General features: G+C 34.1%; 1 protein-coding gene across 2 annotated transcripts; it reads left to right on the forward strand.

Moving 5' to 3' along the window:
* Window positions 1-241: 241 nt before the first annotated feature.
* LOC132716414 (uncharacterized) lies at window positions 242-15,775 on the forward strand. Of its 2 annotated transcripts, XM_060699684.1 has the most exons (3): window positions 9,021-9,085; window positions 12,048-12,142; window positions 13,813-15,775. In XM_060699684.1, the coding sequence occupies exon 3, from the start codon at window positions 13,830-13,832 to the stop codon at window positions 15,765-15,767; it is 1,938 nt and encodes a 645-aa protein (XP_060555667.1). In that variant the 5' UTR covers window positions 9,021-9,085; window positions 12,048-12,142; window positions 13,813-13,829; the 3' UTR covers window positions 15,768-15,775. The 2 variants fall into 2 exon arrangements, with proteins under 2 accessions (XP_060555668.1, XP_060555667.1); XM_060699685.1 differs by lacking the exons at window positions 9,021-9,085; window positions 12,048-12,142 and adding an exon at window positions 242-569 and having other exon boundaries at window positions 14,128-15,775.

Genomic DNA, 15,775 nt, shown 5'->3' on the forward strand with positions numbered 1-15,775 from the left:
AAAATAAGGAATTAATAATCCGATCTTTTCCTAACCTTCGCTCAAATGACACAAACTATCATGAATTGTTTGTTTAAGTCAATATAATACATCACATGTTGGCGGTCTCAATTTGATACTGAAACAGAAATATTTTTTCTATTAATTATTTAATGGCATTTGGAATAGTTTTGATTATACACGGTAAAATTTATCTCTGAATATGTCTTAAAGCTATAGCAATAGTTTGATAAACATTTTACGTCTTTTTAGGATCCTTACTACATTTAAAGATGGAAGTGTCTGGAAAAAAGAAAGACGAAACTGACAATCAATCACAGTCTACTGCCGGAGCAAATGCACCAATTTTTTGTGAGCCTTGTTCCAAAGATGGTTTATAACTATATCTGCACATGGCTACTGCAAGGACTGTATGGAACATTAATGTGACAGCTGTTACAAAACGCATAGAAAACCAGCACCATGCAGGAACCATGTACTACTAGACAAGTCTCAGATGCCAAAAACTCGGAGTTCAGGACATCTTCAAGCTCCACATGACTTGACTGAACAATGTCAGTTGCATAAAGGTAAAACGATTGAGTACATCTGTCATGATCACAATATCTTCGGCTGCTGTAGTCCATGTATTACACTCAACCATAGAAACTGCAAAGTAGACTATATACCAGACGTCTCCCAAGAGTACAGGACAAGTGACGAGTACAGAGAGCTTCTACCATCTCTAGAAGTCCTTCAGAAACAGTTCCAAAACATAATTGAAGAAGCAAAGGCTAACAAAAAGAAAATCCTGAAGGACAAGTCTTTGGTGAAAGACGAAATTAAGAAGTTTCGCCAAGAAATCAACACTATAGTTGACAAACTAGAAGCAAGCCTTGAGAAACATGCTGGTGATATATTTTCCCAGGAGTCAGCAAGAATGGAATCTTTAGCATCAAGCTCTGTCATATTGGAGAAGGATATTGAACAGCTTCAAAATGACATCAGCAAACTGGAAATGGCAAATCAATTTAATGCACTCTACATCCTTTCCAAAGAAAACAAAGAAATTATACAGAGCTACACCTCTGCTGAGGAACAAGCACACAAAGACAACTACGTTAACAGCTTTGTCTTTACACCAAATGTTAATCTAAAGGAAATACTTGTATCAAAAGCAGGAATTGGTGAACTGCAAAAAAGTGACATTGTAAGAAATGTAAGAACTGATGCAGGCTACTTTGAAACACTTCATGTCAAGTATTCAGATGACATAAATGTCCAGAGTCCGTCAGATGAAAGAGATTGCAGTATTCCAGGAGCAGTGTTACTTGCTCAGCACTGCATTGCAGTTGTTGATTCGACAAATCGTGCTGTCAAAATAGTTGATACGAAGACGAAGAAGATAACTTGCGAGAAAAAGTTAACTGAAGCTCCGAGTAATTTATATTTACTTCCTGATGGTTTGATTGCAGTATCTTTTAGTTATTCTAAGATGATAACGTTTTTATCAATACCTAATGGATTGTCTGAAGTCCGGCGTCTAAAAGTAGATGGAAATGGTAACGGTTTAGCTTACCATGATAAAAGATTAGTTGTTACATTCCATTGGCCTGGTAAAGTTCAGATCATGGACTTAGATGGTAATGTCTTTCATTCCATAGATAAAGATTTCTTTGGTAACAAACTGAATAATCCATATGTCGAAATTGATGTTAAGAAGAACGTTTACATCTCAGACTGCAGTACGTGTGCAGTAACAAAAATGAACCTTAATGGAGAAGTATTAAATGGATACAAAGATGAAGGCCTTGTTAGACCTTGTGGTATGGTTGTTCTAGATGACGGCTCTATTTTAGTTTGCAGCAGTGGAAACCAGAGCATTCATTTAATATCAGAAAATTTTGAAAAGGGAAGAGTGTTACTTGAGAAAAAAGATTGCATTGTCTGTCCTTATTCTCCGACTTTAGATAAAGTACAAAACAAGCTGTATATCGGAAGTGGTACAGTTTATAATTTTTTAAAAGTTTACGATTTGAATTAACAAGCAAACTGTTTTTTTCTTTCAGTAATTGGAAAGACTATTCAAAACGGTTTTAATCTTTTAATCAATGTCTGTAATGTTTGAAAAATAGTACTCATTCTTTCAAATATTCAATCCTTTGCATTATCTATTGTTTAGAAACAATACAAGCGTTAATGGTATTGTATTTTTGTGCAACAAGAGACTCTTCCTAGCTGTTAGAAATTGATAAAGGAAGAATTGCCGTTATGTAATGGAATGCACATAGATTTTATTAAAGCATCTCATATTCAATGATATATATATATAAACAATTTCTAATCTGTCAGTGCTTAAATATCTTTTCAAAATCATTCAGATGGCGCTATTTCCTGTATCTACATTGTATATCATAAGTCATAACTGCATACAGTATTTCATGACTTGTATGCTAAACAAGTTAGACTAAATACTAACTATATGCTTTCAAATATAAGTCGAAATATTTCAAGAAAATCATCATTGAAAAAAAATGATTTAAAGAAAAGTAAAAACTATTCCAAATACAAGAAATAATTTACATGTTCTAGGCAATAAATGACTGTGCAGTACTTATCATGCTTGACTAATGCAGTCAGAGTTTTTCTTTACATATTCTAAACTATTATTGGTATTTTTCATAGATTTTAAGTGTCGTTTGCAATTTGCTCAGTTACGGCATATTACTTTTTATATCTAATACATTCAGAAATAAAAATATGAATCTGGAGGCATGCTGTTTTGAAGAAAAATATGTACTGCTCTGTCTTTTGTCTTTGGTTTTAAATAAATAATAAACAAGTGTTATGTTGTTATTGTAAAAAAATTATTTCAAACGTATATAATTGAAAGAAAGAATCAAAACATTCTAAACAAAAAGTTGATGGAATATGATATATAATGTTCCGATTTTCAAATAAACTTCATTCATTACATCTGATTTTAATTGCTGTTTTAAAATATGAAAGAGACATTAATATTGCATTGAAATAAGTATCGATGTGTACTGATGTGTACATATAAGATACTAATACATTGTTCTGAACCTGTCTGATTTTACATGTCAATGCTTTGGAAATGGGCAATTATACCAAAAATATTGTACGGTTAATTTATGTTAAAGCTTTGCATTAAATAATTGTTTAGATATAAATCTTCTGTATCTTATTTCATAGAGCGTAGGGCAGGATTTGGAACCATGTATCCGTCATCCGACTATGTTGTCCGTTTGCGACACACAAGTTCAGATCCCGTTATTTACAATGGATATTAATGGTGGCTGATTTGTGCAATGTTGTTTTTTCGCTCCGCAGGGCGCAAGACTTACATGCCAAATATAGAAAGAAACATTGAAATCCTTCAAAAGTTAATCTGCTGAAATCAATATTTCACTTAAAATTTTGCGTCTTTTTAACGCTTTTATGAATAAACCGCGTTAAAATAATGTCATTTAGACTTATTTGAATGCTAGGAGGACGTGATTTCGCAAAAAAAAAAAACGCTATTATTGAAAATAGTTACGGTTGAAATAACATTTATTTCAATGAAAATTGTTAATTGAGGTAAAGCAGTTAAAATATGATAGAATTTGATGGAATGATCAAGAAAAATATCTGCACAGATCGGCCAGTCACGTTCCGCTTAAAGTATGGTGGCTGATTTGTGCCATTCGTATTTTCGCCCCGCGACCCCGCCAAATTAACAAGTTAAAATGACGGGAACGCCGAGCGGAAACACGCTTAAATTAGCGAGCGAGGGCCCGGAACGAGATTAAAAAATGCAACGGCGGGGGTCCGTGAGGTAAATGTGGACAATCACAATTTAAAATAAAACAATAATGAAATAGCTTTCTAACGGTAAACGTTTCTGACAATCTCCCAAGCAGTGATCTCACTGGATCTCCCCTAACTAGATTAAAACGTAACGTAACCGGTGCGCGGAATTTGCGGAGTAGTTTCCCTTAACCATTACAGGCACCATTAATATCTATTGTAAATAACGGGATCTGAACTTGTGTGTCGCATATGGACAACGTACTCGGATGACGGATACATGGTTCCAAATCCTGCCCTACGCTCTATGAAATAAGATACAGAAGAACTATATCAGAACAATTCTTTAATGCAAAGCATTACAAAAATTAGCCGTACAATATTGGTATAATTGCCCATTTCCAAAGCATTGACATGTAAAATCGCCGTTTTTATGTGATTTAGGATCTTTAATTCCTTAACAATAGCTTAAACAAATAAAATATATATAAAAAAATAGTTGGCACTCAAGCAATTGTACATTTAGTGAGCAAGCCATCGTACAATGAGTGAGCAAGCAACCGTACAATGAGTGAACAAAGCAACCGTACAACGAATGGGCAAGAAACCGTACAATGAAAAAGCAAGACACCGTACAATGACGAGCAAGAAAACGTACAATGAGTGAGCAAGCAACTGTACAACGAGTGCGCAAGCCATCGTACATGCAGTGGGTGAGCAAAGCAATCGTACAATGAGTGTGATTGAGTGAGCAAGCAATCGTTAAATGAGTGAGCAAGCAATCATACAGTGAGTGAGCAAGCCATCGTACAGTTATAACTATTTATAAGCTGTTTGGGAATAAAATCAAATTTTAGCATCTATAATTATAGAGAAGAACATCATTAAAAATACCTTTTATAACTTAATTGGGCGTTCGTCTATAATTATAGACGTTGAAATATGATATTACTTTTTTTCAAAACAGCTTATATTAAGTGAGTTTTTTTTTTCATATTGATAAGTGTAATTGTGTGCTTGGATTGACAAATATACATTTTATTTGAATTTTAAGGCGTTTAAAGCTCTACGTGAACTGAATCACTTTAGAACTCGCAAGGTATTTTTTTAAGATGTTAATAGTTCTTCGTGGAGTGGAAATGTTCTGCCAGGACATTAGACGTATATTTGTGACTTCTTTACAAAAAATTGACACGAGCTTTTCATTTATTTTCACGTGTTTTTTTCACATTTGGCATACAGTATACCATATAGACAATAGAATAGATGGATACACTTGGAAGGAATATATTTTTTCACGACTTTTCTGAAGATAATTTTTTGCAAGTTATCTTCCTCGTCTTGGTATCAACTATTTTGACAGTACAATTAATCGAATCAACAAATGCAACGCAGTGCTGAGCAATAAACACTGCTGCTGAAATACAACAATCTTTTTTATCTGATGGACTCTTGACATTTATTTCACCTGAATACTTGACATGAACTGTTTCAAAGTAGCCTGCATCAGTTCTTACACTTTTGCAAATACTTACACTCTCACTATTTTGCAATTCTCCTATTCCTGTTTTGACCCCAGTATTTCCTTTAGATTTATGTTTGGTGTAAAGACAAAGCCGTTAACGTAGTTGTCTTTGTGCGCTTGTTTTTCAGCAGAGGTGTAGCTATGTATAATTTCTTTGTTTTCTTTGGAAAGGATGTATAGTGCATTACATTGATTTGCCATTTCCAGTTTGCTGATGTCATTTTGAAGCTGTTCAATATCATTCTCCAATTTGACAGACCTTGCTTCTAAAGATACCATCCTTGCTGACTCGTTGGCAAATATATATATAATCGGCACGTTTCAGAAGGCTTGCTTCTGGCTTGTCAAACATATCGTTAATTTCTTGGCGAAACTTCTTAATTTCATCTTTCACCAAAGACTTGCTCTGCATGATTTTCTGTTTGTTAGCCTTTGTTTCTTCAATTTTTTTTTGGAACTGTTTCTGAAGGTCTGAAGCTCTCTGTACTCGTCACTTGTCCTGTACTCTTTAGAGACGTCTGGTATGTAATCTACTTTGCAGATTATATGGGTGAGTGTTATACATGGACTACAGCCGAAGATATTGTGATCATGACAGATGTACTCAATCAGTTTACCTTTATGCAGCTGACATTGTTTTTTCCATATATTTTATGATCTCCCCTAACTTGATTACCGTAACCGGTGCGCGGAATTTGCGTTTCTGAACATTCGGAACTGCCTCGGCTATTATCTATAATAACCTTATCCGAAGACTGACGGAAAGGGCCGAGTAGTTGCGATCGGTTTCTGAAACAACGGAGTAGTTTCCCTTAACAGTGTGGCTATAACACGTGACATTGACGTCATTTTCGGCATCATTTCCAAGACGAATGTTGCTCGATTCGGGTGAATATTTTATTTCTGTACCAATTTCTTTGTGATATGCACCAGTCTACGGGGGAAAATATAAGCTTTCCACAGAATATTGGATCTTCGTCAGTTTATAAGCCGTTTTATCAAACACTTTGCATAACCTTGGAAGTTGCTTGTACTAGAGCGGGCTTCAGTTGCAAGCTATTTCGTTTTCTGGCGTTATCTTGTCTACCTCATGATTAAAAAGTCAGGTTTACTCTACCTGAAAAGTCAGGCAAAACTCATAAATATGCTCATAACTTTATTATGAATGACATAAATCTAAATTTTTCTTCAATTGTCAATTCTGGCACCAGTTCCAAGTCGAAAAAAAGGACTACAGTTTAAAACAGAATTTAGAATCCGTTGCAAATGCAAAGCAACATGCCTACCGTTCTCTTTCTACAATTTATTTTTTCATTGTTGATCTTTCACAGAGAGATTGTGAAAAAACTGATTGTTCCTTAAAGCAATAACACTTACTTGTATCGCAATAGTGCACGTCAAATCACGTAAATTTAGTCCTGTACGTTGGAAAATAATATTTTGGTTTCGTTTTGAAGATGTTTAAAGTATTGCTCATTCTATCCTATGTAGTAAAATGTGTTTTATTCTATTTCACAATGGCGAAATTGATAAGAAATATAATGTGTATGTGGTCTCAGTGAGAGTAAGAGTTAAAATAAAAAAAAAACACTTTTGTATGCTATGGGTAGGGTTACACTTTAACGCGAGTGTTGTAAAGCTAAAGGTATTTTTCAGTTTATTTTTGTAAAGAGTAACTGACTAACACTGACACTCTTGAATGTGACGAATAGGTTCTTCTGTCCTCAAAAGAGAGACTTTTAAAAGGTATATATTTTTTCTGGAATTGTTGTATAATAAATTTCTATAGAGTTTGATAAACGAAATAACAATTTGAACTTGGAACTTTGCCGTGTAAATCTGATAGTATTGTTACTTAGTTGCATTACTTGTGATTCTCTCTCTCTATATATATATATATATATATATATATATATATAGAAAAGACCCAAAATAGCCATGAATAAGAACGAGAATGGACGCCATGTGGAGTAAACAAATTTAAAAATAGTAAACAGATAAATGATTTTACAAACCAACAGCCATCGATCACAGTCACATTTCTTGAAACAAAACATTCAAAAAGACGGAAATAACAATGATTATCAATAATTATATAAATATTTACATTAACATCTGTAATAGCAACATCGGCAAGATCTATGACTGGGGTCCATATATGCCACTGATGCGTCCATTGAATAATTGATAGCTTACATAAGCTTAGTAAAATTACGATTACATTTGAAGAGTATATTCAATTTTTATCCTTCAACTGTCAAATGACTTAATTACTTCTTTATTTACATATCAGATAATTCACTTATTTAGTATATGCGTCATGTTTATCATGTTTTAGATTTTAATGTGTGGTCCTTTTTTAAATCTTAAAATGCTACAAAAATCCTGGACATTTGCAGGTCATGCCGCGTGCAATAATCCATGCATTTAAAGCCAATGACCACATCGATAAAAAATAGTCCCAAATAGCCCTATCGTTTTTATTCAGTTGAAAGAGACATTATTGTTAAACAGTTCTACTCGATTTAAATGTTTTCAAACCAAAAATATTCCGTTCCCTTCCTTTCTTTACAATGTATATTGGTGAGCTAAGTTGACTGATATAATTAACTAAATTTGTCAGATATGCAGTTTATCAACAGAAATAAATGCAATTATAAAATAGATAGTGTTTAATAGTGTGTTTAATAGTGTTCTTAAGTGAACGAAGTTATATCCAGTTCACGAAAAACGGTTACCGTGGGTATGAAACAGGATGTAAAAATATTTTTTATCAACGAGTGCCACTGTGTTAAAAAGCTGATTCATTCATACTAAAACATTGCTACAGGTTCTTTATATATATGTGGTTATACGTATAAATAACTCTTTACAAAAGAATAACCTTTGACTTTAAAATTGCCGCGTTGAGGCGTAACCCTTTTCACAGCATACAAATCTAAGTGATCCTGAATGTGCACGTTCATTGGACAGGCTAGCTAAGTCAATCCGAGCCTGCAACATTTTCAATTTTGCCGTTTTGGGCGATATTTAGGGTTTCTGTTTTCAATTCCACGTTTAGTAGATCTATTGCTACATGACACAAATAGATTTTTCATAATCATTACCGTGAAAGAACAAAGATTAAAGAGCAAATCAATTTCTTTACAAATGGACAACAATTTTACGACTTTTATAATCACTTATAGCGCAGCGAGTAAAAATCATTTATATCTAAATATTCATTTGCGTTTAAGTAAATCTTATAGTAAATAAAATGTTTTTCATGGTTAACAGAAAGAGAATGGTAGGCATGTTGCTTTGCATTTGCAACGGATTCTAAAATCTGCTTTAAACTGTAGTCCTTTTTTTCGACTTGGAACTGGTGCCAGAATTGACAATTGAAGAAAAATGTAAGATTTATGTCATTCATAATAAAAATATGAACATATTTAGGTAGAGTTTTGCCTTCCGTACTCCCGGTTGATGTAAACCTGACTTTTTAATCATGACGTAGACCAGAAAACGAAATAGCTTGCAACTGCAACTTCCAAGGTTATGCAAAGTGTTTGATAATATTTTTCCCCGTAGACTGGTGCATATCCCAAAGAAATTGGTACAGAAATAAAATATTTACGGCTATTTTCTTTTCCGAATCGAGCAACATTTGTCTTGGAAATGATGCCGAAAATGACGTCATAGTCACGTGGTATTGCCACACTGCTTAACATTACCGTTGTCAAGGACAAAACAGGAAGTCGTTTATTTCACCAGAAATTGAATAATCAGGTAAAGATTGTGAATAGTTTTCATTACATCAAGAATAATTTAAAGTTAAACAACATTTTAAATAACAAATTGGATCTACATTTTATTATGTCAGAAGAATAGGGGGAGACTGGGGTACTCTAGCTGGGACATGGGGCACTGCATGTGGGACTATGGGATTTTTTGATATGATACCTTTTGTTCTTTGATTTAAACCATAGGTAATCGGCGCGTTGATTGGTCACTACCCCCGCACCCCCTCCCCCCACACCCACTCTACAGCCCTCCTACCTCTGAGAGGTAGGAGGGCTGTAGAGTGGGTGTGGGGGTGCGGGGGTAGTGACCAATCAACGCGCCGATTACCTATGATTTAAACCTGATTCATGCAGATGATTGACCTTGTCAAGCTTCTTTCCCTACAAAAGTTTCATGGCGGCAAATTGAGTAAAAATCAGTCTGGCGAGTACTTTTTACCTTTCAAAGTGAAATTCTAGAAAAGACACATATTGTTTTCAAAATCTTCTATATTCAATAATTGAATACTCATTTGTATCATATTAGTAAAGGATAATGTGCTAAACATTGCCTATATTTTCTGATTTGAAATAAATCTTGCTTTGGTTGTCTTTTTAAATTATTGTCACATAAAAATTGTGGGGGTAGTTGGGGTACTCTGGGACAGTGGATTCCATACACTCTGGGAAGTGTACCACATTCTGTTTCAGATCACCAGTACAGACTATTGTTGTTATATTAGGTATATTAGAATTACATTATATGCAGGGCAGACTTTGATTATATAATATTAATAAATGAATCATCTTCATGTTTTAGAAAAACAAAATTTTGGACAAGAACTTCTAAAAGGTTGAACTGATCTTGACCTTTAAATGACCATGACCGTCATGGCTAAGTTATTGAATTTAATTTTGATTGTCATATTTTTTTTATTATGGAAGAATTTGACTCATATGTGGACATAACAACACTTGTGATCAAACAGACATATGGAATAATTTAGATAATTTTATGTTCTTGATCTTTAAAGATCCTGTAACACATTATTTTTATGGTTTTATATACAAATTATGATGCTCAAATTAAGATTTATCGATATTGTAAGTTTCAAAAAACATTATTTATAAAGATATTACCGAATTTAATATTTCATGTAAATAAAGGGAGGTAATTAGAATTTAGTTTTCTATAAATTCTAAGTCAATTTTTCCAATAAGAAATGAATGCATATAATTTAATGAGTACCTTAAATATGTATAAATATTTGCAATACATATTTTACATATTCTTCCATGTTTGAAAATTGACAAATTTGCATAATTACATACATATATAATTCAATGAAGAGTGGTATACAATCTCAATTACAAAACATACAGGATCTTTAAATGACAATGAATGTCAAATGAATTAATGAATTTAGATTATATTTTCCTAACTTTGTCAATCATTTATGGAAATGATTCATGCTTGGACAAAACAAGTGTGACCATACGCACCTATCAAAATTGAAATAAAAATATAGAATTTTCAACAGAATTCCTAAAGAAAGCCAAACATGGCAAAATTGAAAATGTTGCAGGCCCAGTTTGATTGAGCCTGTTCATAAACAGTAATGGAATGTGCAATTTACTGCCCACTCCCCCGCCCCCACCGGCTTAAGCAGAATTCCACATTTAACATGCACTGGAAAAATTTAGATTTTTGAAACAACCGCAGATTCTCATTTCCAGTAATTTTGTAGTTTCAATGTAATTATACATATTGTCCTAAGTACCCAAGCATGTCCCACTGTACCATATATGGTGTCCCAGAGTGCCCCTAGCTCGGGGCACTCTGGGACATTTTAATGACCGTATTCTAATGCATATCTCCATGTCAACTTAATTATTTTAGGTTCAGTTAGTTATCTGTTACATCCAGTACATATTGTCCTTTTAATCCACGAAAGAAAGCATCAATCTCTAAGATATGTTAAGTAGGAGATTGAAAATTATGATTTTTGTCCCAGAGTGCCCAGGTCTCCCCTAATTTACGACGGTTAATATTGAAAATGAAAGAACAGTATAAATAAATAAAAGGCAAATCTTAAATTTCGGGTTTAAATTTCTACCTGTTCCGACAAATTTTGGGGGATATTAATTGTTTATTTTCTCTGACTTTTTTTATAAAGGTATACTGTATATATGTTCACATTTAGAAATTAAATGCAAAATTCATACTTTGAAATATGAAAACGAAAGTAGAACAAATACAATATCACCTGATCCTTTATGCTTATGGCGGAATTTGTTTCCCCAGATAAAACAATAAGTTCTACTTTTAATATGTCTCTGTTATTCTAGTCATGTTTAAATGTACTATAGTATACTTTGTTTACGGCTTTAATTAAGGCAGCACACCACACTAAATGAAGCCACAGCTTCGAATGGCCAGGATTTCATGGATAATAGTGACTATTGTGGATTTAAATGACTGGTTGTCTTTAAAATGCATTTTCAGCATGAAATTTGTTTTTGTGACATTTAATATGATCATTGGCAAATTTCGAAAACATGGTTAGAAATCACATGCTGTTAATTATAGATGTCAAGGCCGCCATTGTTTGTAAACATTGCTTTTAAACAGCATGCTCGGTGAAAACAAGTAATTTTGCAGGTGGGTACAAACTTTCAGCAATAGCAAAAAATCTACAAGGCCAAGCACCTATTTCTTTGTCATATTTTGCATGCATAGGGAGTTGCTAAAGCAGTGACAGAGTTTCTGTAGACCGTATATTTGCAGGTATTTTTTGCCGGAGGGACGAAAAATGTTGTTTTGGGTCTCGGACCACTATAGAATTTTGGCTTTTACGGAATGAATTGGAATTTTTTTAACTGCCTGACTGTTGCACATGGGATGATTTCATTACAGATTTGCAATGTTATGACATATATGTTCTTAACAAAATGTGTTCTTTTTCCAGGTTGTGTAGTTTGGGATCAGATCGATTTATCAGACATATTGCTTGTAGGACATTGACGGCAGAAACTTGAAATTTAGTGTGGAGTGCTACCTAAGGTGATTCCATAGAAATGCTTTTAGTTTCATTTCTCAAAGACTTTTTTTATTTTATTTTTTGTGCATTATGAATAATATCTGTCATATTTTGTGGTTCGGATAGGAATATCCGTCCCTCGGGACGGATATTCCGATCCGAACCGCAAACATGTCAACTATTTTTTCTTGCATATTCCATTATAATTTAATTTTTTTTATCTTTATTTTCAATGAAATTTTTTGTCAATACAACCGTAACTACTTTCTTACAACAGCGTATCAATTACAAAATCATTCATAACGGTAAAATGACGTCATCTTTACCGTGCCATTGTACAGCACGCGACTACCGCTCCACGAAAAAAAAAAATCCGTATTTATAGAAAAAACACTTGAATACCCACTATATAAGTAATGAGTGGAGTAAATGAGCTATCATACATTTCATCAAATAGCTATTCATTATTTAACCTTTTACCACATGAGCATATTGTGAAAAATGGCCGTTTTCATCGAAAAGCCTCATGTTACAAGTTCACACTGTTATCAAAATATGAAAAAGGCTTCAATACTGATGAAACTTGGCACATATGTTGTCTGAACCATAAGCTTTGTAACAACATGCTCAATCTTAAATTTCCTGTTACCATGGCAACGTATCAAAATTGCGAAAAATCACTAGTTTGCATTGTTTTTTCCATCAAAACTGATTTCAAAGTGCTGCAACTTCTAAATGCAATGAAAAAGAGTAAAAGGCTTTTCAGCGTTGGTTACACGTCACCTTAAGATCGACCTGAGGCCATTTTTAGCCTGTCACATGTCCAAAATTTTCTTGGCGATGAGGAGGACTACCACCTCTTCAAACCCCCAAACAGAAGGGGGTACATCCCTTTTCTGGCAACCCCCTGATGTATCATTTGGATGGAGGGCCGTGCCGAAAAAGTGGTTACTTTTTTAACAACATTTCTCAAACGAAAAAACAGTCTTTTGGGCATAAATAGGGCATTTTTTCACTATTTGAGGCCTCAGAAAAGGGGGGGGGACAAAAAGCCGCCAAAACACATTTATATGAGGGAAAAGGTTAACGAAACTTTGAAATATCAAAAAAAGAGCAAATAAAATGTACATCAATCTCAAATATTTTCGCTCTTTAAAGGGAACGTCCTGTGGTTTTCTTATCTTCATTTTTGTTATAAATGAACGAATTTAATTCATACGAATATTTGGGCATAAGAAGACATTGGACAAAACCTTCATGCGACATCACGTTGTGAAACAGCATCATGATTGCCTAACGTGAAAATGATTTTAATCTTAAAATGATCTTAAAAATAAGGCATTTGTTTGCTTCACCTCTGTTATTACATGATGTATTTGGTTTATGCTTGGACAAAGCGACATTTTAATAGGAGCAAACTTTCAATTTATGTTACTCAAAAACTGACCTTAACCATTGACAGACATTCACTTATAAAGGCCTCTATCAGTGAATTTTACACTTGATAATAAATAAAAAGTTAGGTTTTGTCCATGAGCTGATCATTTTTATCAGAAAAATTAAAGATGTTTGCAAGGCCTATTTATCAAACGCAGTGATAGTTCCAGTTGTTATGATATACGGTATCTTTAATATATATGTATGTGATAAAGCTATAACAATATTTTTTTAAAAACGTTTTGCATATTTTCAGAATAACTTCAATTGAAGATGGAAGTGTCTGGAAAAAAGAGAGACCCCGCTAAAGGTTATTCAAGATCTGCAGTTGGGGTAAATGCACAGATTTATTGTGACCCATGTTGCAAAGATGGTATAAAATTAACCGCACATGGCTTCTGCAAGAACTGTATGGAACATTTATGTGAGAGCTGTTACAAAACGCATAGAAAACGAGCGCCATGCAGGAACCATGTACTACTAGGCAAGTCTCAGATGCCAAAAACCCAGAGTTCAGGACATCTTAAAGTTCCTAAGAATGACCTGACGAAACAGTGTCGGCTACATAAAGGTAAACTGATTGAGTACATCTGTCATGATCACAATATCTTTGGCTGTAGTCCATGTATAACACTGAACCATAGGAACTGCAAAGTAGACTACATACCAGACGTCTCCAAAGAGTACAAACCAGACGTCTCCAAAGAGTACAAACCAGACGTCTCCAAAGAGTACAAACCAGACGTCTCCAAAGAGTACAAACCAGACGTCTCCAAAGAGTACAAACCAGACGTCTCCAAAGAGTACAAACCAGACGTCTCCAAAGAGTACATACCAGACGTCTCCAAAGAGTACAAACCAGACGTCTCCAAAGAGTACAGGACAAGTGACGAGTACAGAGAGCCTCTACGATCTCTAGCAGCCCTTCAGAAACAGTTCCAAAAAATAATTGAAGAAACAAAGGCCAACAAAAAGAAAATCCTGCAGCACAAGTCTTTCGTGAAAGATGAAATTAAGAAGTTTCGCCAAGAAATCAACGTTATGTTTGACAAGCTTGAAGCAAGTCTTGAGAAACGTGCTAATGATATATTTACCAAGGAGTCAACAAGAATGGAATCTTTAGCACTAAATTCTGTCAAATTGGAGAAAGATATTGAACAGCTTCGGAATGACATCAGCAAACTGGAAATGGCAAATCAATGTAATGCACCATTCATCCGTTCCAAAGAAAACAAAGAAACTATACAGAGCTACACCTCTGCTGAGGAACAAGCACACAAAGACAACTACGTTAACAGCTTGACACCAAATGTTGATTTAAAGGAAATACTCGAATCAGAAACAGGAATTGGTGAACTGCAAAACAGTGACATCGTAAGAAATGTAAAAGCTGATGCAGGTTACTTTAATACGCTTCGTGTCACGTATTCAGATGAAATAAATGTCAAAAGTCCGTCAGATGACAGCGATTGTTGTATTCTGGGAGCAGTGTTTATTGCTAAGCATCGCATTGCATTTGTTGATTCGATTAATTGTGCTGTCAAAATAGTTGATACAAAGACGAAAAAGATAACTTGCGAGAAAAAGTTAAGCGAAAGTCTGAGTAATTTAGATTTACTTCCTGATGGTTTGCTTGCAGTATCTTTTAGTTGTTCTAAGATGATAACGTTTTTATCAATAGCTAATGGATTGTCTGAAGTCCGGCATCTTGAAGTAGATGGATGGTGTAACGATTTAGTTTACCATGATAATAGATTAATTGTTACATTCAAATTTTATGATAAGGTACATATTATGGATTTAGATGGCAATGTTTATCAGTCGATAAAAAAAGATTTCTATGGTAATGAATTTGAATTCCCATATGTTACAGTTGGTGTTGGGAAATTCTACATCTCAGACTACAGTACAAATACAATTACAAGTATGAATCTTAATGGAGAAGTATTGAAGGGGTACAAAGATGAACGCCTAGTTCAACCTTGTGGTATGGTTGTTCTTGATGACGGCTCTATATTGGTGTGCAGCAGTGGAAACAACAAAATTCTTTTGATATCAGAAAATCTTGAAACAACAAGAGTGATACTTGAAGAAAAGGACGGACTGTACTGCCCTTGGTCTTTAGCTTTAGATAGGGATAAAAACAATTTATATGTTGGGAGTGGTAAATTTTGTAACTTTCTAAAAGTATATGATTTGAATGAAATTTAAAAGGTAAA

This window comes from Ruditapes philippinarum, unplaced genomic scaffold (genome assembly GCF_026571515.1).
Source record: "Ruditapes philippinarum isolate M1 unplaced genomic scaffold, ASM2657151v2 ctg4437_1_1_1_1, whole genome shotgun sequence".
Classification (NCBI taxonomy): Eukaryota; Metazoa; Mollusca; class Bivalvia; order Venerida; family Veneridae; genus Ruditapes; species Ruditapes philippinarum.